This window comes from Diadema antillarum, unplaced genomic scaffold, assembly GCF_040938485.1.
Source record: "Diadema antillarum isolate AM-2024a unplaced genomic scaffold, OU_Dant_1.0 scf00000107, whole genome shotgun sequence".
In the NCBI taxonomy this organism is placed as follows: domain Eukaryota; kingdom Metazoa; phylum Echinodermata; class Echinoidea; order Diadematoida; family Diadematidae; genus Diadema; species Diadema antillarum.
Window position 1 is genome coordinate 1698364 of NW_027270996.1, and position 27072 is coordinate 1725435.

A 27072-nucleotide genomic window follows, 5' to 3' on the forward strand; every position below is an offset into this window, starting at 1 on the left:
ATTGATAGTGTCGAAGGCCTTGGAGAAGTCCAAGAAAATACTAACTAAATGAGAATGGTTATCAATTGCATGAACAACTCTATCAACAAAATGCAAAAGAGCATGCGTAGTACTATGTTTCTCGCGAAAACCAAACTGATAATTCGTAATAACCTCATGTGCCTTCAAAAAATTAATCATTCTCTTATAAATGAGTTTTTCTAAGACCTTGGACAATGACGATAATAATGAAATTGGGCGATAATTGCTGATTTCAAACTTATCACCTGCCTTAAATATTGGGATTACTTTAGCTAATTTCATTTTATCGGGAAACACACCGTTAAGAATTGACAAATTGAATATATGAGCAAGTGGATCAGCAATCGAGGAAATAACACCCTTAAGTACAAAATTATCTATCTCATCATAACCAGAACTACGTTTATTTTCAAAAGAGGAAACTATATCAATAATTTCAAATCTGTTAGTTGGTGTGAAAAATATGGAATCAGAGTTACGATGACCTAAAAATTCAGTAAAATGAGTCTCTGTTGCAGGAATATTATGAGCATAATTTTCGCCTATTTTTGAAAAATAAGTATTAAAAATATTTGCAATATAAAGGGGATCATTAATCAATTCATCATTCACTTTAACTCTATCAATGTCAGAGTTTTTACTCGGAACATTCATGGCCTGTTTTAAAACTTTCCAGGTATTTTTCATATCAAACTTATATCTCGATAATTGCTTAGAATAATATCTTTTCTTTTCAGAACGTAAAATCATTGTCAAAGTATTTTTGTATGATGTATATCTATTCTTCGATCGCTCAGTTTTTTCAATTTTGTACTTATAATACAAACGATTTTTCCTATTAATTGAACGAAGAATTGATCTTGAAATCCAAGGTAACCTGGGTGTTTTTTTATACTCGGTTCTATTTCTTTGTTTTGGAATTACATCATCTAAATGATGATTGAAAATTTCCATAAAATTATGAAAAGATATATTAACGTCATCGCTGCCAAATACTCCTGACCAGTCAGCATTCTCGAGAGCCGCATCAAAACTTGCTAACTTTTCAGGTGAAACTCTACGTCTGAACAAAAAAGATGAAACAGGTTTAGTATTAGCTGGTGTTTTAGGTGTAAAACAAGTCATTATTGGAAAATGATCGGTCATATCTGAAAGAATTATAAAAGAATCGGGGAGGGGTAAAATATTACAAAACAAGTTGTCAATGAGGGTGGCAGAGCGATCTGTAACACGTGTGGGTTTAGAAATAAGCGGAAGAAAAGACGAGGACAGAAGTGTATGGAGAAACTCACTAGAGATATTATCATGCTCAGACTTCAGCAAATCAATATTAAAATCGCCGAGTAAAAAGCAATCCTTATTTTTAAAAACGTGTGAATTAGCCAGATCTGAAAAATAATCTAAAAAATCATTAGAATTTGAATTAGGGGGTCTGTATATAACGCCTACCATAAGATTTCTACATCCTGGGATGAAAATTTCTATAAACAAAGATTCAACAATATTGTCCATTCTAGAGATATCTTCATGAATAATAGTATCATAGGAACGTGCTACATACAATGCAACCCCCCCTCCATTCTTATCAGACCTATTGTTAACAAATAAATTATAACCCTCGATTGCGAAATAATTTTCTGCATTGGAAGCTAACCATGTCTCACTTAATCCGACAACGGATAGCGACTGACTTGCATCAGATTCTAATAAAAATTTTAAATCATCAAAATGTTTATTCAAACTCCTTATATTTAGATGCAAAAAAGAAAATGTATCCTCAGAAAAATTCTGAATTATATTTTTGTATTGATTCACTGTAATATAATTGCACAACTTATTTTGGGTGATATGATCATTACTAAAATCAAAAGGCAATTCATTTGCAGCAGTGTTCAGGCTATCGGTAACAAAGTTATCGTAAGGGGTGGTTCGTATACTGGTTGACCCACTCACTGGGTCAGAGTCTAAGCCTGTGTCCCTAAACAATTCAAAAAAATCATCGTTCGATAAGGAATAAAATGGAGCATTCAAAAAATTAGCCATAATTACGAATACAAGACGAATCTTTTAACGTCTGCGTCATCAACGAGACTAGGATGTAATGAACGAGTGGACAATACAAAAAAATACCCAGTCGCCGTAATGTGGCAAGACACTGGAGTAAGTTACGAACATGGGTGACGTCAAAATCATGATAAGCAGAAGATCGCTGAGGAGACGTAGAACGTGAAACGAGAAGGGGAAGAATGAGGTAAGTAAGAGCAGTGAGAAGAATCGACAGAAAAGGACGTAGAACACACACAACACAAAAACAAGAATAAATCCAGTGTCTCAGTGGGCTTCCGAGAAGACATACATGCATTGGAAAGGATAAAGAGGATTGTGAGAGGCAAGCCGATATGCCGATATGCTAGAGCGAAGACGGTGGGATAACAAAGCCATGTTGTAGTGTGTTTGGGGGAGGGCTCCCGCCAGATACGGAAAATACGATGGGGAAACATTAGATGAAATAAAATTGTAATGAATAATAATCCTTCAATGATAACACGACAATATAACTGCATAAGAGAATATGTAAGGAGGTTTAAATACATCTTTCTTGAGTTTCGGATATAACATTTCGGAACGATTAATGAAAGAAAGAAAAAAAAGAAAAAAAAATAATTACATTCATATTTAACATCCAAAAAACAAATGAGTTCAAGATTTAGGATTAAAGTATTGTACATGGTAATCAAGAATTGTACAATATAACAATGTAATCAATGAGGCGAAAACGTTTTATAATAATGACCATCAGACAGAAAGGTAACAGAGATATGTACTGGACGGTATGCTGAGGATGCAAAGAGTATGCAGTATACCATGTGTGCAGGAAATCAGAGGGAACGCCAGTGTAAGCGAGAGAGGGCGGCATAGAGCCGGAAGCTAGCGTCCCTATCGTGTGACATCAACATTGTTGAGACTAAGTGTAAGCCAACATATAAGTGAAAGGGGAGAAGAACTATACAGTGCACATAAAATGCATTTTGAAATAGACAACATGTATACTATGAACATGGGAAGTAATATCCGCACAAGAAAGGGGAAAAAATACAGGTATCAAACAGGATAGTGCAAAATTGTACCTCATGACTTCAGGTTATAGGAACAAAATGAGAATAAGGCTGTAGACAAAGGAAATGATAATTCCCGAGGGACCCCCGGAAACCTCACACTGTCCCAGCGAGACACCCGAAATCTGCCACCTGGTGGCTATGAGTATAATGAACAGTATGAATAAAGGCTTTTGAATATACAAGTGGGACAATTTATTGTGCACTTGTCTGCAAGACGGATCTGTGGTAGCAGGAAGAGAGAGAAGAAGAAAAGAAGAGGAGGAGAAGGATAAAAAAGGAAAAGAAAACTAACAAAGTACCACGGTTAGACCATACACAATAGACATTCGCGTGATATTTAGTACAAGGCACGTCACCTGTGTGTTGAATACATAAAACATCTGGAGTAGTTTTAAGGTCCAGAGCGTATTATAATGTTTCAAAAACATTTCAAAACTTCCATTACTACAAAATAATGTACATTTATACTGCTCAATATTTACGGAACACATTAAAACCTTGTGCATTGCACTGTATGACAAACAGTATGCAACTTCTAAGGTATAGCCAAAGAATCGCGGTGGCAGGATAGAACGGGAAGGACAGATTGGGTATTGGTAATAAAACCTCTCTGTATGTTAACAGACTCTTTTGGTACTCTACAAACCGGAGCAAACCAGTGTGGGATAATTATGTAATTTACATAAATTACTTTAGTTCAAGGGATCCAGGGAATGTTTTCACGATAAATGAACAGAAGGGATTGACACATAATAACAAATACAGGCGTCCTGGCAAAGGGTGATGGCATAAGATGAAAGTGTGTTTTTTCACTTCACTTGTAAATACAAAAAAGAAGGGTAATGACATAAGATAAAAGCGTACTTTCAACTCATTTGTAAATGCAAGGAGGAGAGGGTAATGACACGAGATAAGATAAAAGCGCATTAGCACTTCACTTATAAGTGCGAGAATTTGCTATACATTGTTAGAAAATTCCTTAGAGACCAAATATCACAGGGTGCATGCGGAACAATGCTGCAGTTTTACAAAGAATGGGGTTACGCTTAGTGCGTAAACCTGTCACATTTGGCCTCATTATCGGATAGGGGCTAATGAATCCCAAATCACACGGGAGGGGGGGGGGGGCTGGATATTCATGATGGGCGTGTCTCAACTCCAATGTTAAGACACACGATAGCCATGAATTAAGTTGGATGTACCATAGAGTGCATCCACTGCAAGGAGTGCATTTTTTAGAACAAAAGAATGGGGTTATGTAAACTGCAAACCTCTAACATCTGGGCTCATCCTCTGAAGGGGTATGGAGTTACTTTAGTTGAAAACACAATTCTAAGAAATTCCAAATCTCTCATCTAGAGATAAGAGGAAGTTAGGATGTGTGCGTCTCAACAATACCATGAGCCATCAAATTTACAACAGCCTTTCAATCCATTCATTTGACTGGGAAAGCCATCATTATTTTTGTCTCAATTTTGGCGGGAAAAGCAATGCAAGCTGTTAAATTGCATCAAGAGGACACCCGTGGTCGAAAGGGAGACGGTATGCCACACACACACATATACACAAACAATTATTGGGTGCATTTTCAAGAAAAGTAACAGTCACGGATGAATTTACAAGGTGGCAGCTAACAGTGGCTATGGTGTCACAGGCAACGTGGACGTTGCTAGAAACTCCATAATGATTCTTACATTACATTAATTTCTATCATATTAATGGGGATTATACTGAGGAGTGCATCTCCAGTCTATTCTATCATCACACAATAGGCAAGCCAAAGAGTGTCGCTGTACCTTAGCACACACATACGCACAAAAAAAAAAAAAAAAAAAATCTCGGGCTTTGACCTTTTAAAGGATTGAAATAATCATTCATCCAGCAGGCGGTAACAACCTGGTCGCAAATCACCTCCTCTTCCGGGGGGGGGGGGGGGGGGGGGGGTAGACCGCCACACATACAATAGGGATTTTATATATTTAAAAAAAAAATGACACATTGCCGAGAAAAAAGTCAGTATTCAATTCCAATGAATTCATCAAAATATCATTTCGACCTCCCTTAGTCTGTAACATAACGGGAAAAGGTAACATTGATGAGTGCGATGATTTATCAGATTGACAAGATACAGAGGGTGAACCCGAGAGAGTCGCCGAATACTTGAACAAATGAGAATATATATGCGAATTACCTTTCAAAGAATTATAACATACATTTTGTCTCACGGTCATTAGTGCCCTGTATATCCAAAAAAAAGAAAAAATATTATTTTTTTTTAAAGGGTGTAATAACTTTCATATTATGCATCCTATTGACTACTCTATAAAAATTCGGGGAGAAATTATCATTAATTTGTACTACGCAAAACCACTTTTTCGCCGTAAAAAAAAACTAACCAATTATAAACCAAATAAAATACTCAAACTTTTAAAGTTGAAACGTTCGTTCATCATGTAAGAAGCGTCACACCGGGCTTGTCAGAAACGTTTCTCTTTTCTTTTGTAAACTAAATACCAGTGTTTTAAATTGAGTTAATGTACCACTGAATTCATTCCGAGACATTGAGAACAAAAACAACACAAAATAAAGAAAAAACTGATCGGCAACTATAAGAGTTCCATATAAAATGCACACGGAATTTAAGCAATATTCTTGATTGCATTGGCAGTAACATATGTCGCTCTTTCTTTATGGTGAAGAAAAAAAAAATCATGCCGATGTATGAATAAAAAAGAGATACTGGCGAAGAGTCTTGTGCCTCATACATCCTGAATTGAGTTTTTTTTCTGTCACCTACTAACTCAGGCTGTTTTTTGCCTGGCATTAGAAACAGCAATATTACATTTATGGATAATCTTATGTGAGCCATAAATAAGCTGATATTCTTGGGTAACATAAAGATTCACAATTTTTCTTTGTTTGGTTGCAGTGTACGAAAAAGAAGACACGTTTTCAGACATCAAATTTCTTAAAATATAATTTCACTGTAGAATACATTTTGAATGAAATGAGCTTACTCTTTCCAGTCACTCCAATTTTGCTGCGGCACTCCATTCGATTTTGCTTTACGCGTTTGAAGGTACACCTTGGTTCCATTCTGCCGGATTCTGGTTGAGAGATTCTTCTCTTGTCGAAGTTTATAGGCGATAGTTGCTAATCGTGCCCGCTCCCGTTTCATATTGGCAGGTAGATCTGTGCGTATTGACACCCTGGCGAAGTTGAATCCGTGAGATACGCTGTCAGCATAGCTCCGGGCGGGGCTGGTGGATCCCAGTTGGGTAGGACTGTCGACTCTCTCCGTGCTTTCGGGTTGCTGGCCGTCTGGAGTGGATTGGGTCGATTGGTTACTCGAGGGGCGTATTGGGTCCGGTCGACCTCCGGAAGGGGCGGCGGGGGCTGGTCGAGTTCGGGGATGCTCGTACGCCTGTAGCAGACGATTTCTGTCGGCCATTCGGCCAAATCTGACAATTATAGGCTGGGGCCCTGTGGGTTGAGCGTCTCTTCTGGCGGAGGGCAGTCGGTGGGCATTGATGACTGGAATTGCCCGGGCTTCCTCTGAATTAGTGCCGAGGTAGTGACAGAAGACATGAGCAATCGTATCATAGATATTTTCATTCCTATCCTCCGGAATCCCGTAGATAAGGAGATTCTGCTTTCTCTGGTGCAGCTCCAGCGATATCAGTTTTTCATTAAGATCGTCTATTTTCTTTTCCATTGACTCATTTATGTTAGGTATGGTTTCCTTCTCTAACGACTGTATTTTTTCAGCGTTGAAGTTCACGGTTGCCTCAATTTCGGACACATACCTTTTCGTTTCTGCCAGGTCATGTTTCACAGTATTTATCTCCAGCAGTACCGAGTCCATTTTCGTTGTCAACTTGTTGGATAGTTCAGTTATCATGCCTTTCAACTCGTTCATTATGGTGGAAACGCCAGAGTCGGGGTTGGTTGGTGGGCAGGATGTCTGTTCACGAGAGTCCCCGGAATCTCCAGCACCTGTAGTTGGCAGGACATTCACAGGGCCTGGGGTTGGAGTTGGCGTCGGCGTTGCTGGGATACCGATGGCTTGTGGGGGCTCCTGTTGGGGCGCCGGTTGAGGCGCAGGTTGCAATGAGCGCGTCCTCGTGCCCGCTGTGGTAGGTCCCCTTGCATTGCTGTTCCCTGGCATTTTCGACGTGACTTTGGCGGATTTGTCAGATTTTTGCGTTGAAATATGAGTTCGTAGATTATATGTTTTTTGAATATCTGACATGACTTGTAGAATTAAATGGTATTCCGCGTGGTATTGCACCTTTGACGACAAGTAGAGGTTGTACTTCGATATGTGTAAATGACGGAGGAAGTATGCGGCGGGAGCCCACCCAGAAACACGTCTGAACTCTACGACTTGCGCATGACTTTTTTAAGGATTAGAACCAACACTTGCTTTCGGGCGAAAGCTCGGTGGTCTAGTGGAGATGACGCCTGTCCGGTGATCAGGAGGTCGTAGGTTCGAATCCTGCTCGAGTATGTACGCCCATGATTTTTTATCATGGCTACTACTAAAACACTGATCAATTCAGTGCTTATTTTAACGTCGATGTAGGGCAATTTGTCAATCAATTGCAAAGAAAACATCTCGACGGAAGAAATTCATGAATTTGAATAACAAAGCAGTACCCGCTGCATGCTATAAGGATTAGAACCAACACTTGCTTTCGGGCGAAAGCTCGGTGGTCTAGTGGAGATGACGCCTGTCCGGTGATCAGGAGGTCGTAGGTTCGAATCCTGCTCGAGTATGTACGCCCATGATTTTTTATCATGGCTACTACTAAAACACTGATCAATTCAGTGCTTATTTTAACGTCGATGTAGGGCAATTTGTCAATCAATTGCAAAGAAAACATCTCGACGGAAGAAATTCATGAATTTGAATAACAAAGCAGTACCCGCTGCATGCTATAAGGATTAGAACCAACACTTGCTTTCGGGCGAAAGCTCGGTGGTCTAGTGGAGATGACGCCTGTCCGGTGATCAGGAGGTCGTAGGTTCGAATCCTGCTCGAGTATGTACGCCCATGATTTTTTATCATGGCTACTACTAAAACACTGATCAATTCAGTGCTTATTTTAACGTCGATGTAGGGCAATTTGTCAATCAATTGCAAAGAAAACATCTCGACGGAAGAAATTCATGAATTTGAATAACAAAGCAGTACCCGCTGCATGCTATAAGGATTAGAACCAACACTTGCTTTCGGGCGAAAGCTCGGTGGTCTAGTGGAGATGACGCCTGTCCGGTGATCAGGAGGTCGTAGGTTCGAATCCTGCTCGAGTATGTACGCCCATGATTTTTTATCATGGCTACTACTAAAACACTGATCAATTCAGTGCTTATTTTAACGTCGATGTAGGGCAATTTGTCAATCAATTGCAAAGAAAACATCTCGACGGAAGAAATTCATGAATTTGAATAACAAAGCAGTACCCGCTGCATGCTATAAGGATTAGAACCAACACTTGCTTTCGGGCGAAAGCTCGGTGGTCTAGTGGAGATGACGCCTGTCCGGTGATCAGGAGGTCGTAGGTTCGAATCCTGCTCGAGTATGTACGCCCATGATTTTTTATCATGGCTACTACTAAAACACTGATCAATTCAGTGCTTATTTTAACGTCGATGTAGGGCAATTTGTCAATCAATTGCAAAGAAAACATCTCGACGGAAGAAATTCATGAATTTGAATAACAAAGCAGTACCCGCTGCATGCTATAAGGATTAGAACCAACACTTGCTTTCGGGCGAAAGCTCGGTGGTCTAGTGGAGATGACGCCTGTCCGGTGATCAGGAGGTCGTAGGTTCGAATCCTGCTCGAGTATGTACGCCCATGATTTTTTATCATGGCTACTACTAAAACACTGATCAATTCAGTGCTTATTTTAACGTCGATGTAGGGCAATTTGTCAATCAATTGCAAAGAAAACATCTCGACGGAAGAAATTCATGAATTTGAATAACAAAGCAGTACCCGCTGCATGCTATAAGGATTAGAACCAACACTTGCTTTCGGGCGAAAGCTCGGTGGTCTAGTGGAGATGACGCCTGTCCGGTGATCAGGAGGTCGTAGGTTCGAATCCTGCTCGAGTATGTACGCCCATGATTTTTTATCATGGCTACTACTAAAACACTGATCAATTCAGTGCTTATTTTAACGTCGATGTAGGGCAATTTGTCAATCAATTGCAAAGAAAACATCTCGACGGAAGAAATTCATGAATTTGAATAACAAAGCAGTACCCGCTGCATGCTATAAGGATTAGAACCAACACTTGCTTTCGGGCGAAAGCTCGGTGGTCTAGTGGAGATGACGCCTGTCCGGTGATCAGGAGGTCGTAGGTTCGAATCCTGCTCGAGTATGTACGCCCATGATTTTTTATCATGGCTACTACTAAAACACTGATCAATTCAGTGCTTATTTTAACGTCGATGTAGGGCAATTTGTCAATCAATTGCAAAGAAAACATCTCGACGGAAGAAATTCATGAATTTAATATATTTGTCTATTTGTATATCTTTCAAAGAGATTTACAATTATTTAGTTATATATACATGTATATATATATATATATATATATGATTTTATATATATAGATATATCTTTGTTTATGTATATGCAATGTGCAAATGAGAATAAGGCCATTGAAATTGAACGAAAAACTACAGAAAAGTGATTGAATTTGGAATAGCGTGTTTTCGCTTGTGTTTAAACAACACTGATATTTGCTAATAGGCGAGTTAACCCTTTCTGTGTGAGGGACATGGACAGAGTGTTCAACGGTTTATAGTGATTTCAGTCGCTACTCAACCGCATTGAGAGCTGACATATTTAGTGCCCGGTAACAATCATTTTTTATTGTCACTAGCTGCGGTCAGACTGGCAAAAGATCGCGATCTCAAACTTTGCGATCTTCAAGATCGCGATCTTTTGCCACTGTGGCCGCGGCTATAGTCTCGTCAAGATAAGAACAACATCAACGTTCATCTTTGTTTGTACTTTAATCGAAATAGATAATCACTATCACACACACAAAAGGGTAACGTTTTAGGGATGACATCATCGTCTTATCTAATGTCCTCATACACTTTTCACTACATCACTCATGAAAACACATGACCAAAAAGACACTCTCACAATGTGAGAGTCAGGTCATGTTGGTTAACTCAATACTTCTTGTTGCAGCGAACTTGACCCTAGAATTGCATTTGCCTTCTGTGGCATTCTTTATCATCGCGTAGATCACATGATCATAGGGCGAATGACCTCATCAGAATTTACACAGTGGTATGATGACCAAGGGAGAGTGTTAAACACTAACCAGCCAGTCATGAAGGGATAATGTGATTTCAAACACGTGACACTTTATTCAATAATTGTCATAAAAGTCTAAAGGCCTCGATGCCTCCAAAACAACAAGAAAACAAACTACTCTTTGAGCAAAACATATTGATTCCTTTTGTTTTTACGAATCTTGTGCACTTGAGAAAGGCTAAGCAGGAAAAGAACATGAAGGCCCCTAGAACATTGTTTGTGTTTGTTTTTGTTTTTGTTGTTTTTCTCTACCAAACAACCACAACAGAGATAAAGCTGGTAAGTGCAAAAGGTGGTAACTTACTGACACATGCACCAGCCCGCAATATCAGGTCACTTGAGCACACAGGTGTCGGTGTAGCAACCGGCGTCGTGAGGTCCGTCTCCACTGTAGAAACCAAAGTCATGCAATCAACACATGCACTTACATAAATTTGTACCACTGCATTGTGGATGCTTACTTGCCTTGGCGTCTACTTTTGCTAATTACAGTGACTCATTTATTCATTGATACGATGTTCTTTTTTTTAAAGGACAAGTTCACCTTCATGGGTTGAGTGAATACAGCAATATTTAGAACACATCAGTGAGAGTTTGAGGAAAATCGGACGATCCGTTCGAAAGTTATGAATTTTTGAAGTTTCTACTCAGTCATAGCTGGATGAGAAGAGTACTATAGATTGTGATGTCACATGAGTACAACGATATAAAGAAAGAATAATAAAATTCAGCATATTTCCATTTTTCTCCCATAACAAAAACGAAAACTCGACTTCTCTCTTTCAGAAGGCAGGAGGAATAATATTACCGTAAACATACGTCAGTAGCAAGTCGAAGAAATGTGCACTTTATTCAAAAGGTAAATTTTTGTGAAATTCTCTTTTTATTTTCCTTATATTGTTGTACGCATGTGACATTACACACTGTAGTAGTCTTCTCATCCAGCAGGGACTGCATAGTTCATAACTTTTTAACGGATTGTTCGATTTCCCCCAAACTTTCCCCTATGTGTTGCCTTCACTCAATCCACATGTATATGAAGGTGGACTTCTCCTTTAAGTTTGTATCCCTTCATACGCACAATACTTTCTTTTTTTGGGGGGGGGGGGGGAGGGGGTTCTCCTGTAGCGATTCAAGCAATACATGTGTAGCACCTATAGGCAATTCTTCAAATCTAAGATTTCTGAGTAACTTTCTTGATTCGTTTTGCATTTTCATACTTAGTGACCAATGCTCGATCGATCATTTTTCATTGCGCGGAATTAATGTGATTAGAAGAAAATAAGATACGTAATAGTACTGACCGTCTACGATTACATTCGACACGTTCAGGGTGCCGTTGGACGCTGCAGTCACCGCGTCGCTGTCCAATCCTCGGACATCGCTGGCGAGATTATCGACTTGCTGCTGATTGTTTCCGTAAACGTCGATGTCGAGAGTGGCTATGACACTGCCGTTCCTGAGATCAACGATGACCACATCCACGTTGTCATCTATCGAATTGATAGCTGCTATGATCTGCATGAGATAACCAGAATATTCAACGAGCTGAAATATATACAAATGTAGCCAATCTCATTGTTTACACGGATTACACGGGGAAAATAATATTCACACCAAGCCTTCAAAAGTTTTCACGTATATAAGCAACTGTAAATCAAATTAATTTCCTTCTTTGTACCGGCCGTATTACAATACCAAACTATATTACCCCCTAAGTTATGTAAATAACGTCCAAAAATTATTTCAATTTTCCTCTATTTTGATCATCTAATCATCTTTTCACCCAAGTGATTTTAAGTCCAGAAATCACAGATGGAAAACTAATCTACTTACTGTAACACTTTAAATCTAGCTTATCACTGGTTGTTCTAGAAAAGAAGATTTGTAAGAATTCCTTAATTGAGAATTGATGCACCCTCCTTCCCCGCCCCCGGGCACTGCCCCCCCCCCCCCCCCCCCTTGGGCCCCTAAGTTCTGAATGGCCAGTGCTCATTTCTACAGGTATAATCTCTATCACCCTAGTGATGGTACCTGCCAGGAAATCTGACCATAAGATGAAAATTAAATTTGGGCCCCAATTTGGTCCCTTCCCCCCCCCCCCCCCCACCCTGGGTCCACTTTTGGATCTGTCATGAACAAACCTAAAACGACAGTCACCAATCTACCAGCTCATAGCACAACTTAGCTTATCACTTGCGGTTCTAAAGAAAAAGATTTACCAAAAAAAAAAATGAATTGGGAGCACTGTGCCAATAAACGCCCCCAATTCGGGAATGGTGGCCATTTGAATGTAACTATACATTCTATCATTCTTGCGATGACATTATCTGCCAAGTTTGGTGAAAAGTTTGGCTCATGTGAGCTTAGAGAGAGAGAGAGAGAGCGAGAGAGAAGAAACAAACAACTACAGGGCAAACAAACATGAATTTGAACTCACCGCCAATTCTATCTCATTCTGCAAATCTAGGAAGGCATGGCTGCTCCTATTCATCAGCTCGGCGGTCACATAAAGCAATGCTTGACCTCTGAATGTCTGAATAGTGATGTTTGCCGTCACTCGCTCAGTGTCTGAAAAAATAAATAGATAAATCGAAGCCACTGAAAATGTGAAGCCGTCCCCTCCATTTCCAGCAATTTTGTTTCTGCCTTTACCATAATGATATAACATTCATTTGTATCTTTGTTGATCATTTACATGTATTTTTATTACATGTTATTATGTTCATCGCATTGTTGAACTGATTTCCTGACATCTGAATATACAAACATTTTATCGTATTCCTAATCATTTGTTTGCTGGAAATGAAATAAATCAACATGAACTTGAATGTGTACGCCATTCTCTTGAGTCATTGGTTACCTTATAGTACTAGTTCCAGTCACATCATGTGTTTAAAAACCGTGCTAATTTAATAACTTGTACAATCATTTTTACTTTCAGACCGGTGACCACGAAAAGCGTGATAACATCTCCAAACAACAACATCCTGATTTCAGTATGTTTGAATTCTCTCGACTTTTTAGCATTCCAATAATCTATCAATTCTCCCAATTCATGCCATGAATCTGCCACATACATGATATTAGATTTATCTACATCCAAATGAATACATTTAAAAAAAAAATCCAAGAAACTCGATTTTACGATTAAGTGTCAATCCCCTTATCGCTCAGCAGGCAAATCATCCTGCTTTGTAATTTTCATGGCATTAACATCAGCGACATTAATGAGATGACATGCACGTTGAGGAAAATTTTTATTTTGAGTTTTTGTTTTATTTTTTTGTGTAGCCAGAGCCTTTTGAGCTGCTACTGCTTACTTAAACACATGCTTCGATATGTCTTTCTCTCCGACACGTGTTCATAATCGCCATCATACCTGAATCAAAAAAAGTTATGAAATGTGTCTTTTGATGAATCAGAAAAAGTGAATTATAATTGAATTAGAAAGTTTTGACATGTTCTGTTTTTGTGATGTCTTTGAGAATTGCTTTTTTTTATTTTTGTCTAATAAACAGCAGCAACAACAATCAAAAACTGCAACAACTGCAACAAGAACAACAGAACATCATCATTATCAAAACGAAGAATATTATCTAGACAACAGGTAATAGCTTACTGGCGCATGAACCAGCCCGCAATACCATGCCACTTTGGCATGGTGGGGTAGCGGCTGTGGTTGCGCTCGCGTCCTCTGCAGTAGTGCGTGCTTCGTCTGTTGTTACGTCCATTGCTGCAGTCGAGTTGACCAGCGTCGTGGCTTCCTCCGTCGACGCCACCGTAGTCGCGAGGGTCGTGTCCACCGTTGTGGCTTCGACCGTCGTGTTCGCGGCCGTGGTTTCGACCGTCGTGTTCGCGGCCGTGGTTTCGACCGTCGTGGTCGCGGCCGTGGTCCTCGCCGAGGTGAGGACGGTCGTCAAATACGCAGTCGTCATGGATGGCGTAGGCGGGGATGCCGCGGAAGCTGTTGAGGTGGCTGGCGTGGCGGTTCCATCGGGAGTCGTGTCTATCACGTCTGTGGATGAAACCCCAGGCGAAGCACAAACAAACATTTGATCAATTTTGAAAACACTTTGATTCACATGCACTGTTGTATTTTTATAATGCAATTAAGTCTGCCACATATGGAAGCGCAGTATCCTCCCATGATCAATCCAATATAGTTTAAGCAATTACACTTACTTCTATCGAACAAAGAGGGTATGGCTTAACACAAAGTATATTATATACGAAACCATTTGTTTTGACAGTTTGTTTTAAATACATTCATTACATGTTGAATCACGCAATGAATGCTACTGCAAAATGATATGCACAAATAAACTGAGTAATGTAATAGATCACGGCAAGAACGACAGAAAAGTAATCCAAAAAAAAAAAAGTGATAAGACGCTGTGTGACAACTATAGTGACATAAGGTATATTCATTCATTCATTCCTGTTTTATTTTCATTTCCAAAACAATGTACATGGGTAACACAAACTTCAAAATTAGGGTATGTTCTTGTGACGTATAGTATCACATGATCGGTAGAAATACATCTTTTTTCATAAAGGACTTGATGGAAATGAAAATTGAGGGGATGCTAAAAAGCATAAACTGGCGTAGTGCAGTCCCCTCCCTATATATACGTCACTACAATACATTCATATAGAGCTTACAAAACTACAAAACTATACAATGCATGCTAGCACATGCTTTGTATTTTTACAGCGAACACAAAAGTTTACTGACCACCTATAACAGCGTTCGAGATGGAAAGCGTCCCATTGGATGCCGCAGTCAGCGAGTCCGCATCTACGCTCATGATGACCGCTACGAGATCGTTGACCACCTGTTCTGTTCCGGTAACGTTGATGACAAGTGAGGCAATGACGCTTCCGTTTCTGAGTTCGGTGATGACGACATTGATGTGCTCACTTGTTGAATTGACAGCTACTGTGAACTACGTGTATTGACAAGATTGTGATAGTTTCATATCAAAATACGATACGCGTCATTTTTCAAACATTTTAAAGTATGTCCATCATCATACAGAGAAGAAAAGAACAATTTCAGTGATGCTCACCTGTAATTCAAGAAGAAATGTTCTTGAAGTTATGATTAAAACATGATGCGAACTCTCCTGTCATTTTCTTTGATAATTACAGCTTGAATCACGAATATTTTCTCAACAAGAATACATTTTAAATCATCTTGCTATCAAAATATTGGTTTTATAGGAATGGGAACAATGTTGGGCTGATGGGGGTTATACCCTTTTTATATGAAACTCCATTTCATAGCCACTGTGACTCTTGGAAATTGAATGAAATAAACGGAAAGAGATAAGTAGACATTTTGGCACAGTCTGGAATAGAAAAGAAAGTAAAAAAATTGAAGGAACATCAAGGTCTCATATTTTTAATACACTGATACAAATGGTTTCAAAAGTACAAATGAAATTATGTAGGTGTAGGGGGGGGGGGTGGTTATGTAATCTATGTTATTCCGTCGTTTCTTGCCTAGAATGTAGAAATCATGCTTCGGCTAGTATCATCAAACCTTCCACTAAACTGTTATCGTTGCTAAGATATAATGACACATCAGTAACCCGATGTCAAATAGAAAATTCATTCTGTTGGAGATCATTCTTTTTTTTTAATTTCATAAAGGTATACTATGAATATACAACGTATGTGCATGCTAATGAGACTTTCAAGACGACGACGTCATATTCTCCTGTACTTTGCATAGATTATACAAACGCGGAGCTAAAGGTACACATTATTAATAATTCCTCTCCAGAACTATATGTGAGCTTTCAATGATTATGGTATTGACTTGACTTCATCTGTTTGCATTAACATTTCAGTAATAACAAGGCGTGTGCAGCGCATACAATGGTCTTGTATGGGCAGGAAATGTCTTGTTTGAACGTGCAAGTCTCGTCTAAGTCGAACCCATCGAGCAAATCCTTCGACTTGCCCGAACTTCGACTTATACACCACATAAATTTACACATGTTCACGTACCTATCCGCGTTACAATCTTTCTTTGATTTAGCCAAATGTTTGACTTGTGCAAAGTTGACTTTAGATAGGCTAGGTTGATTGTGTACTTAAATCTGAATAATAAATTCAGAAGGAATACATTGTTGTGGTCATGACCACTAGCACTAAGGTATAAATTTAATCTAATTTCATTGTTATCAGCAGCAAACTCTTTGAACCGTCTTTGACTCTGCGCTTTAGTGATCAAGGGAAACGTGGATAATGGAACTGAAAACACATTTCTCCTATCTTATGTTAACAATGGTGGTGTCACGGTGTTTCAGTTAGGTTTTTGTCTATGAAGTGATATTTGATGAACAAATGGATAAACTTACCGCCATTGCGACCTCATTCTGCAAATCTTGGAATTCTTCGCTGTCGGTGTCCATCAATTCGCTGGTCACGAAATCTTGCGGTACCATTCTGAATTCCTCAATAGTGATTTCCCCAGGAACTTGCACGGTAACTATAGAAACAGAAAATCATGCTTTGTCATATATACCAGGCATAGAATCACCAATAAGATAGGGTAGTTCATACCACAAAACAACATATCGAACCCTTTAAACGCAGTCTTCCTAATTGTGAATTATGATAATTCAGAGCATATTTCAGTTGCCATTTCCTCAGTAATGTATTCAAAATGCCAACGCCAGCATGTTCTAATGAATGGTTGATAATAAGAGCATGGAGGGTTGGGAGCTAGAGGAAAGGGGTTTCATCTACGTGCGTAAGTCAATACGAGCAAACATATCTTTTTTTACATCATTACTATTATAAAGAGACCATAAAAACCGAAAAAAATAAGCTGAAAGTCCATGTACTGATAATGATGCACTAAATCAGGAAGGTCTAAACGTTCATGCACTGATACATACATGCAGGTAAGTCTCGCCGAGACTATAAAAAAAAAAAAAAAACACACACACACACACACACTTTTCGCAAGAAAATGGGTTTCCATCGGGATTCGAGACCTCCAGATTGCTAGACCGGTGCTTTACCGACTGAGCTACAGTAGACCCTAGTATGGTGTTCGTCCCATAACCACTGATTCTCTTTGCTCATTTGGTCAGAAGCTATAGCATATGTGTGCCACACACACACTATTAACCTGACATAAACCCGAAGGATTCACCGAAGTGAAGCAGATTTTTTTTCTTTTTTTTTCAATACATAATGAAAACAAATAAAGGGAAACCTGACCAGAAACGAATGATAAATAGTGAAAACTTTGAACAAAGGAAAATTATTTACATCCTTCATATAATTTGTTATGAGTGTAACTGACGATATTTCTATGACTTTGATAATTAGATGATAATATCATATTGTATTAATGTCGCATATCAACATTGAAGCTCACTGAATATTCATATTAGAAAAATGGACATCAGAACTGGTTCGATTGGTCTAATCTCCTCACCCCCCCCCCAAAAAAAATAGAGATATAGGAAAATAATTTTCAATACAAACAAGAAAAAATTTAAGAATCAGTCGGAATGTAAGTAATTAAGAGGCTCTTGAAAATTCTGCAACCAAAACAAAAATCGTTAATGAGAAAAAAGGCTTAAATGAAAGAGAATTTTAACTTCACCACCGCAAACACTTACAATGAATGGTGACATTTTTTTTTTTTTTAGAAAGACATAGCACCAAACCACAAATATGTTTATTCTGGAATTAATTAGGATAAGGTATATATATATATATATATATATATATATATATATATATATGTCAAATGGAATCTTGATAGGCTATAACTTTCATCTCTTCTTGTAATGTCCGAATTGACATTGTGTCACGATGTGACGTTAAATTCCAACACCGCAGCTACCTTCTGTTTGGATTCACTTTTACGAAAAGACGAACATTTTCCATTCTTTTCTTCTCTTGAGATAGTCTCATCCCTTGCGAAACATTGCTTCATATCGAGATATTAGTGCAGACATAGAGAACCACTGGCTGGCTCGTGCACGCTTTATCTTTGTCAGAAAATTCTCGAGTAATGAAATACAGCGGGTTTTTTTTTTTCACGTTTTGCCACGTGGAAAACTTTGTTGTTTCATCAAGCATCACTATGTATGTTCATTGTGACTGTCCCTGCAACGTGGAGCATGCATGTCGTGGAAAAGAAAATGCAACAATTTATTGCATTCGTATATCAATGATACTTTATACTAATACTTTATCAAAATCTAAGTCATTGTCTGTGTTATTGTGAAGGCGTCCTTTGTACATTTTATTCTTGATTTTTTTTTTTAAAAATAAAGCTGCATAAAGAAACCGGAATTGAAATCGAAATCGAAAGTTGGAATCATACCAATATTTTCCGAGCACGTCCGCATGTTGTCATCAAGTGAAAAGCCAGGATTGCACAGACAGACGTAACTACCGTTGGTGTTCATACAAATGTCCTGACAATTGTGGCTATCCCCTTCACACTCGTCGACATCTATGAAGATGAATTAAATGAAATGAGTTACATCCACGTCAAATGTACAATGATTCAAGGATCGGCAATTTACGCTGTCACTTGTTAGATGAATTGATCTAGTTTCAGCATTTTACCTAGAGTAAAACAGCTTAGATTATGAAAACGTAACGTGATTAGTGGATTTCTATTTTCCACTGCCATGACTGTTATATCTATCTTCTTTTTGTCACCGTTGCAAAGCATTCTTTGTTTCTTTCATTTATTTATTCGTACATACATCTTGTATCATGCTTTGTGACTTCAAACAAATTGTTAAACGATATCATTTCTCAAATGTATACTTCATATTAAGTATAAAACGTTTGTCGGATGGAAATAATGTACAAATGAATTGAATTGAATTGGCACAATAAACCCGCAGAAATATCACGAAGCAGGAAAATAAAGTCAAAGACATATTGGCCCTTGCGTCTTACCGATGCAGGTGTCTCCGTCTAACTCGTAGCCGCGAAAGCAGCCACAGCCGAAGTCCCCTTGCAAATTTATGCACACTTGGCTGCAATTGTTGACTGAAGTCTCACACTCATTGATATCTATAAATAGAAGTGATCAGAAATAAAGGAAAAAAGAAAAGATCAGCAATTCAAGTTCCACAATATTTATTTCCAGCAAACAAATATACGTAACTATAAAATAACAATGCAATAGTTTTGAATAATTATCATTAAAAGTAAAGAGCTTGTGCCAAGTGTATTAAATATATATAGATAACCAAACAAAACCAAAATACAATACATTGATTAGAATACAGAGAACATCCAACGTCTATCATCCACCATCCCCCATTCATAGCAAAATACTGAAGATTCACAATTTGTGTCTTTTTTCATTAGATAGATTTCATACATAAACGCCATTCCAGTTTATCACCGAAACACCCATCTTAAATCCAGCAAATGACTTATTTTCCAAATGTACAGAAAGCTGATTCCATTGTCTGATTCCCTTGTTAGACAAACTGTTTCTTAAAATTTGTACGTGGTCTAGATAATTCTGAATTCCTACATATATTTCTCAAACCATTATGAAATTCTTTAGATACAAAAATAGTGAGCTCACCAGGCATCATTTTGTGGACAACCTTATACATGGTATATGAAACAGAAAGAAGTGAAAGATTACCGATCTTCAAACACGTACATATTTCTCGACTAGAAAGTTTCCACTCGACATTGAGAACCACCCGGAGTGCCTTATTTTACATTTGTTGTAATTTTTCCAAACTCCCTTTCCAAGCATTCCCCCATTTTATGCTACAATACCCAAACCTGCTTTGAATTGCAAATTTCTAAGATGTTAAAGCAGTTTGTTGTGTTGTAATGCTAATTCCAGTGTATTATAGTTACTAGTTACCGTTCTCAATAGCGTATACAATAGACAAATAATGTATAGAAAGGAAGACAATTATTATCCGGCATGATATCCATCGAATAATATATTCATAGTGAATATAATTATGTATTGTGCAGCGATGGTAGAAAACATTATAATAATAGTGTATATCCATTCATGATATTTTTGTTAGTGAAGGAGTTACTTGAATATTTGGAAAAAAATGAAAAAACAAAAAAACACACAGATATTTGTTTAAATTGTCTGTACCAAAGAAATAGCTTTATATTGTGTTGAAGTAATCATTATGGCCCGAATTCACGAAGGTAGTACAAATGAAACCATGGTTTAAACCATGGACAAAAACCATGGAGCGCCAAGTGTCGCAAGGAATATTTCGTTACGAAATTGGTCATTTCGTCGACAAAATGACCGTTTCGTTACGAAATTATCATTTCGCGGACGAAATGTTCATTTAGTTACAAAATGTTGTCATTTCGTTTCAAAATAAACATTTCATCGACAAAATGACTGATTTCGTAACGAAATATTCCATGCGACACTTGGCGCTCCATTGTTTTTGTCCATGGTTTAAACCATGGTTTCATTTGTACCACCTTCGAGAATTCGGATGTGTTTCATCCATCCTCTGTATAATTATATTGGTTCGAAAAATCAATGAATTCTATCATTTGAAAAAAAGAAAATTCCCCCATTTTATGCTCCAATACTTAAACCTGCTATGAATTACAGATTTCTAAGATGTAAAAGCAGTTTGTTGTGTTGTAATGCTAATATTTCCAGTAAGGCAAATCAAAAGAAATCGACTCAAAAGACGTTCGTACAATCACGCAGCCAAACACATTTAGAAATAAGTGATCAATTATCACTCCCTTACTTTTATGTATAATGAATAATTTGACTCCGTCTTATTCAAAAGATGAATTTGAATTTGTAACTCATTCCTATCCCTCCCCTTCGGACAAAAATGAAGACTTCCCAAACCTAGAACTGAATATTTGAAGAAATCATCAAAATACAAATATGCTAAGGAATGTAATGACCTTCTTGAATATGGATATCAAGATTTCCCCCGGTGTTTATCTATTCAAATCTAGAATAACTATACGTTTTAAGGTTACTGTCCCGTTGATTCATTTTTTTCTCTTTGTTGATGAAAAAGAGTTAGTACTGAATATTTGAATTAGTACAGGTTATTATAAGTATTAATTATTATTTTCCCTTTCTTTTTCCCTTGTATCCTTTTTTGTTGTTGTTGTTATTTGCTTGTATCAGCTGTAATATGCGATGTTGTTGTTGTTGGTTTTTTCTCTGTCTCAATTTATGTATTTTAAACATCTCCATGTTTACGAGTTATGTATTTCACAATCTCATATTGTATTTGTATAACTTCCATGTTCTGGACCCCATGGAAGACCAGCGATGCCATGTTGGCATCGCTGAATATGGGCCATGTTATTTTTATACGGAATGTTGTTTTTACACAGAAAATAAAATCAATCAATCAATCAATCAATCGTGTGGCGAAACTTGTACAAACCCATGCAAATGCCTCCTACATCCATGTAGCCGTCGTCACAGGAACAGTTGTAGCCTTCAATGGTATTAATACACTGACCGTTGCTGCTGCATATGTCGGGAAATTGCAAGCATTCATTGACATCTGCGAAAAATACAGACAAAGACAACAGCAAAATTGATCAAGCAGAGAGTTTTAATTGTCAATTTTTGCATAACAAGCCTGTCATTTTGAGCGCTAGCTCTGCGCCTCCATGGAGCTACTATACATAGTTCCATGGTGTTATCAAGTGAGGACTTTATGGATGAAGCCTGATAATCTCGTAATACACTCTTTTGAAGCAGACTGTCCTCCTTGAAAAGACAGTACAATGTAATATTATAGTACATTTGCATGCATGTGTGTTTGTGTGTGCGTGCGCGTGTGTGTGTTTGCATTCAAATTTGTCTGTTCTTGAAGATAATGTTCTTATTTTGTTCTAAATTGAACATGGAATTTGTATCAATACAAGTACTAGTAGTTAAACGTAGTTCTGAGAATGTCTGCGCTAATGTGGCAATGTGCATGTGCTATCGTATGTCCATGGTGCAACATAGGTAGCCATCTCTGTCAACCTACCCTGAGAGACAAACACTCTCCCAGGCCCATCCCACCTCCATTGAACAAAACTATACAGCCAGCCGGGCACGCACAAACAAGCTCCGCCCACTTGGCCTGTCACTAAAATATTAAAGCAGCGATTGGTTGACCAAGGAGTTCTGGCTTGACATGGATAAAGTATGGATGTGCCCAGTGTATGGATAAAGTATGGATGGATGTGCTGTGTGTATACATGTATACATGTGCATGTATTCGACATGCGTGCTGAGCGGTACGGTATTACACTGTTTGGCATAACACTTTGATCTATTTTGCAACATTTCATATTTGACCTCTCCTTATGCTCAGTCGGATTGCGCATTCCAGGAATGCATAATGTAATTAAGTGAGTTGTCCTTGCAAAAATGATTAATCAGGCTTTCTTGTGATGTTACATTCATATAAAATGATGCAAGTCTAAGAGAAATATGATGCATCAAACTGGAATTGCAGGAATTTTTTTGACGGGTAAAGTCATCTTCACACTGATATCGAATTTCAAATGTATAACATGGTATTACTGTACCTTCAATTTGGACGAGGTTGTCCGGTTCCAGAAGGTACGTGGGAGCCTCCAGACTAGCCAAAAAGATCGTCTCCAAGCTCTGGTCAGTCAGATTACTACCCTGCTCTACGTCCACTCGGAAGGTCACTTCCAAGAGCTGACCCCCCAGCAGCGTGAAGTTGTAGACCGACACAGCCAGCGTGTCTTCCGTCTCTGGCTGCAGTTTCAGGTGCGCGAGAACCTGGGCATTCGAATGAGGAAAACACAGCAATGATGATTGCCCGCTATATATAATTATAAGATAGTGCTTATGATTTATAGTGTATATCACTACCGTACTGTGGTAAGGGAGAGTGTTGAAAATGAAAAAAAAAAATCAGAATTAGAAAATATTGCCCAATGGATAAAAGCAAATAAATTATCCGCCAATCTCCAAAAAAAAAAAAACAAAACAAAAAAAAAACCACACACCTAAATAAATATGCTCTTTAGCAAGTCTACTGAGGCACTACCTGTTGATATTGTTTTTGATGGTACTCCACTGGAAAATATTTCCCATGTTAAGTTTCTTGGAAAAACAGTCGATAATAAGTGTTCATTGAAATTTCATATTGATAGTATCTGTAAAATTATCTCACGAAACATTGGTGCTTTCATTATAATTTTCCATAATATTGCCATGTTTTAATTATGGTATTCTCGCGTGGAGAAATACACATCAAATACTCTGAGATAGATTATTTCTGTTACAGAAGAAATCACTCCGTGTCATGACATGTTATACTCCCATTTTTTCTCATATACTCACCTGTTATTTTTTTGAACACAAAATATTGAAAACTATAAATTTGTATTTGTTTAACCTAGGACAATTTATGTACAACTTTGTTATCTTCCAAATCTTCCAAATCTTCCAAATGTATTTGAAATAATGTTTCGAAGAAATCAATCAATTCACAACTTTCCAACATGACGATCGAATGATTTCCATTTGCCATTTTTATTTAGAACTTTGCCAGCTCAGAACACATTCATCTAATATGGGAAGAAGTATTAACTAGAATTCATAACAATATAACAACAGCTAAAACTTTGAAATCTTTCAAGAAAAAAAAATAGAAATAATTTTTAGCTTATAACACACAATTGAATTAGGTTCGTTTTTATCATCTCAACCAAGTCATCATTTTGTAAGACTTTAAACAATTATGTATCAATCATTGTTTTATTAGAGTAAAACAATCTGACAAACAAAAGTCATCCTCTGTACCGTATATACCAATGTGTATATTCTCTCCTTTTTTGTCCGCTCATTCAATCCAGGTTGTATTCTATCATGTCTACTCTTACATCAGCAGTTTGCTTATGTCCAAGATGACACGTGCTGTAGTTTCATTTCTTCTTCTTTTTGTTTTTCTTTTTTCCTTCCTAATATGATTTCATGTCAGTCGACTGAGGTTTGTCTGATTTTGTTTTATATTGGTTTGTAGCTTCGTTAATTCATCCTACGCTGTCTTACGCATCTTCTGAGAGTCCATCTAAAAATAGATGGACCCCCCCCCCATTTCCATTCTCATCCTTAATTAACTTCTTTGGTAAGCATATCTATATTTAGAAATTTATTTTTTCCATTTTTACTCATTTGAACAAGTATTTTATAAATGTACGTTTTTGCAATTATCAAAAACATATTGTGCTTAAACATTGCATATAATTTCTCTGTTTATTTGATGGAAATGAATATAAATTTGAACTTTGAACATTTGATAAAGGAAATGTACTGCATATGCTGTTGACGTTGCAGTTTGGAAAACCAAAACTCATTCATAATACATTTCAAATAGAAACATCTTGAGAAGAGCCAGTTAGTGCTTAATAGGAAAGATAATGTTCGTAATTAAATTGATAGTAATGATGATAGTCATAATTGTATTTCATATATAAAATGATATATATATATACATTATATATATATATATATACATACATCGTATATATATATACATACATATATTATATACATATAGCTTATGTATTCACTTATTTCTTTTATACATATGAATGTCCAATCATATATAATCATACGAGCAGAGGGAGAGCATATAGAGAGAGAGAGAGAAAAAAAAAGAAGGCCTCACACGCACACATGCACACATGCATACGCAATACTTACATTATTAGCTAGTCGATTCTGATTGTCGATACTCTGTATCCTCGTAGGATCAGAGGCAACCGTAAACCCCATTATAGTCGTGAACATCACCACCAGTGGGTACGTTTCGGCAGCTTAAAAGAAATAGAGAAAAAAAAGGAAAGGAAGGATGGAAGAGGGAGAATGTAAGAGAGAAGTTATCACTTTAGACCTAATTGCAATCTTCAAATGACGTCAACTTTCGAAAGCAAATCAAATGTCTACAACACTACCCTTCTTGAAAAAGCACGAAATCTATTATCATAGTTTTTCGAATATTCATCTAGCATAATGTGGCGTACTTTTCCATTCTGATTCGAGTTTACATTAGTCTTGACCCGTTGTTACCACGGAAGATTTTTCCAGCTTTCGAAACAGCTTTCGAAACAATGCAAAGGAGTGTACAGAGCAGAACTTTGGATTTTTTTTTTAAATTTTTTTCCAGAAGAACATTGAGATATTCCCCTTCCCATTTCCCCTCCCCTAGAATTCGTCGAAAGGACGACGTTCCTACGTTGAGGACCTAGACTAGGGAGTTATTATGTCTTAAGAAGTTATCTTAGTGCTGATCATGTCACGTGTATGCTTCTCAACATTTATCATTGAACATTATACTCTAACATTAAAATTTGCATTATGTTGACGAATCACTTCAAGGACGACATTGATTTTGATCCTTCCAAAATTTGTCAACTAATTGCCAATGACATGACACAAGAGATCTTGAAGATGGTGTGTTCAAACCCTACGAAAAATTCATGACGATGACGCTGGTATCGATACAACCACTGCGTACAATATTGTACAGCGATCGTGCGTATGAACGTGTCTACAAATTCTGACAATCACTGGGTAATCACCGACAGGTCCTAGTGCATTAGCTCATCCTTTCGAATTGTAGTCAGAATATTAGATGATACATTTTATGTAATAAAAGCAGAGAAAGAAATTTGACGACTTACCGACACAAGTCCCATCTCTCTCCGCAAACATTTCGGCACACACACAGGTGAAATTACCGGGTACGTTGAAGCACACACGGTTATCTGCCGCTTGGCAGTTGTGAAGGTTGTTTTGGCATTCGTCTATGTCTAGATGATAAGACAAACATCACATAATGTCACGACGTGTTAGGGATGACACTGCGATCGGGGTGATGACTTTTGGAAATGTTAAAGATTAACTGTAATGAAGCTAGAAACCTACTCAGGGAAATAAGCTAACATATTTTTTTTTCTCTTTATGTCAATAATACGACCGCTCTCGTTTAACCAATCCATGCGGATATGTTATAGTATTTGACACTTTGATGTGGCAGAAGTGAGACCAATAATTGCTAAATTTGGTGGTGAACACGCGCTGTGGTGAAAAGTATGCTTTCAGCTGCAATTTGTGGCTAACACAAAGAGGTTTATGCTTGACAAGTGTGAAACTGCGAAGCGTGGAACTGTACATCCGGGTACTTTTCCGCAGACATGTCCCCCCCCCCCCCCCCCCAAATGGCGGACCTCTCTCTGCATGCCCACGAATTGTAGAGTCAGCCATCTAGTACAGTGTTGAGGATGTGCCCTCTTTGGGTTGACACAACACGCGCAGGGCGCTTTCACCTTTTCTAGTAGTTCTGTACTGTAAGATAGACTTGTTAAATAACATAACTATTCGTCGCGCTTTATGGAACGCACGCATAGGCCTAAGCCACAAAGTCTGTATAGATGATCAACATTGTTGGTCGTTGCCGTCCAATCCAACTTTATGATTAAGATGACATTAATAAACAGAGTAAAATCAATCAGCAGATAGTACACATTTCATTACAACCAAAAGGGATACAGAATATTGAAGTT

At 37.8% G+C, this 27072-nt stretch overlaps 1 protein-coding gene across 1 annotated transcript in view; it reads right to left on the bottom strand.

Moving 5' to 3' along the window:
• The window catches only part of LOC139719223 (uncharacterized), a 74729-nt gene that overhangs the window by 24085 nt on the left and 23572 nt on the right, over window positions 1-27072 (bottom strand). Inside the window, exons 15-26 of the mRNA XM_071630653.1 lie at window positions 26191-26319; window positions 25211-25323; window positions 23059-23278; window positions 21915-22037; window positions 19438-19554; window positions 18848-18979; window positions 16857-16987; window positions 15224-15434; window positions 14108-14503; window positions 12926-13056; window positions 11790-12003; window positions 10790-10873 (exon numbers count right to left, since the gene is read on the bottom strand). Coding sequence (XP_071486754.1) covers window positions 10790-10873; window positions 11790-12003; window positions 12926-13056; window positions 14108-14503; window positions 15224-15434; window positions 16857-16987; window positions 18848-18979; window positions 19438-19554; window positions 21915-22037; window positions 23059-23278; window positions 25211-25323; window positions 26191-26319 — 2001 coding nt within the window. The remainder of the gene's footprint in view (window positions 1-10789; window positions 10874-11789; window positions 12004-12925; window positions 13057-14107; window positions 14504-15223; window positions 15435-16856; window positions 16988-18847; window positions 18980-19437; window positions 19555-21914; window positions 22038-23058; window positions 23279-25210; window positions 25324-26190; window positions 26320-27072) is intronic.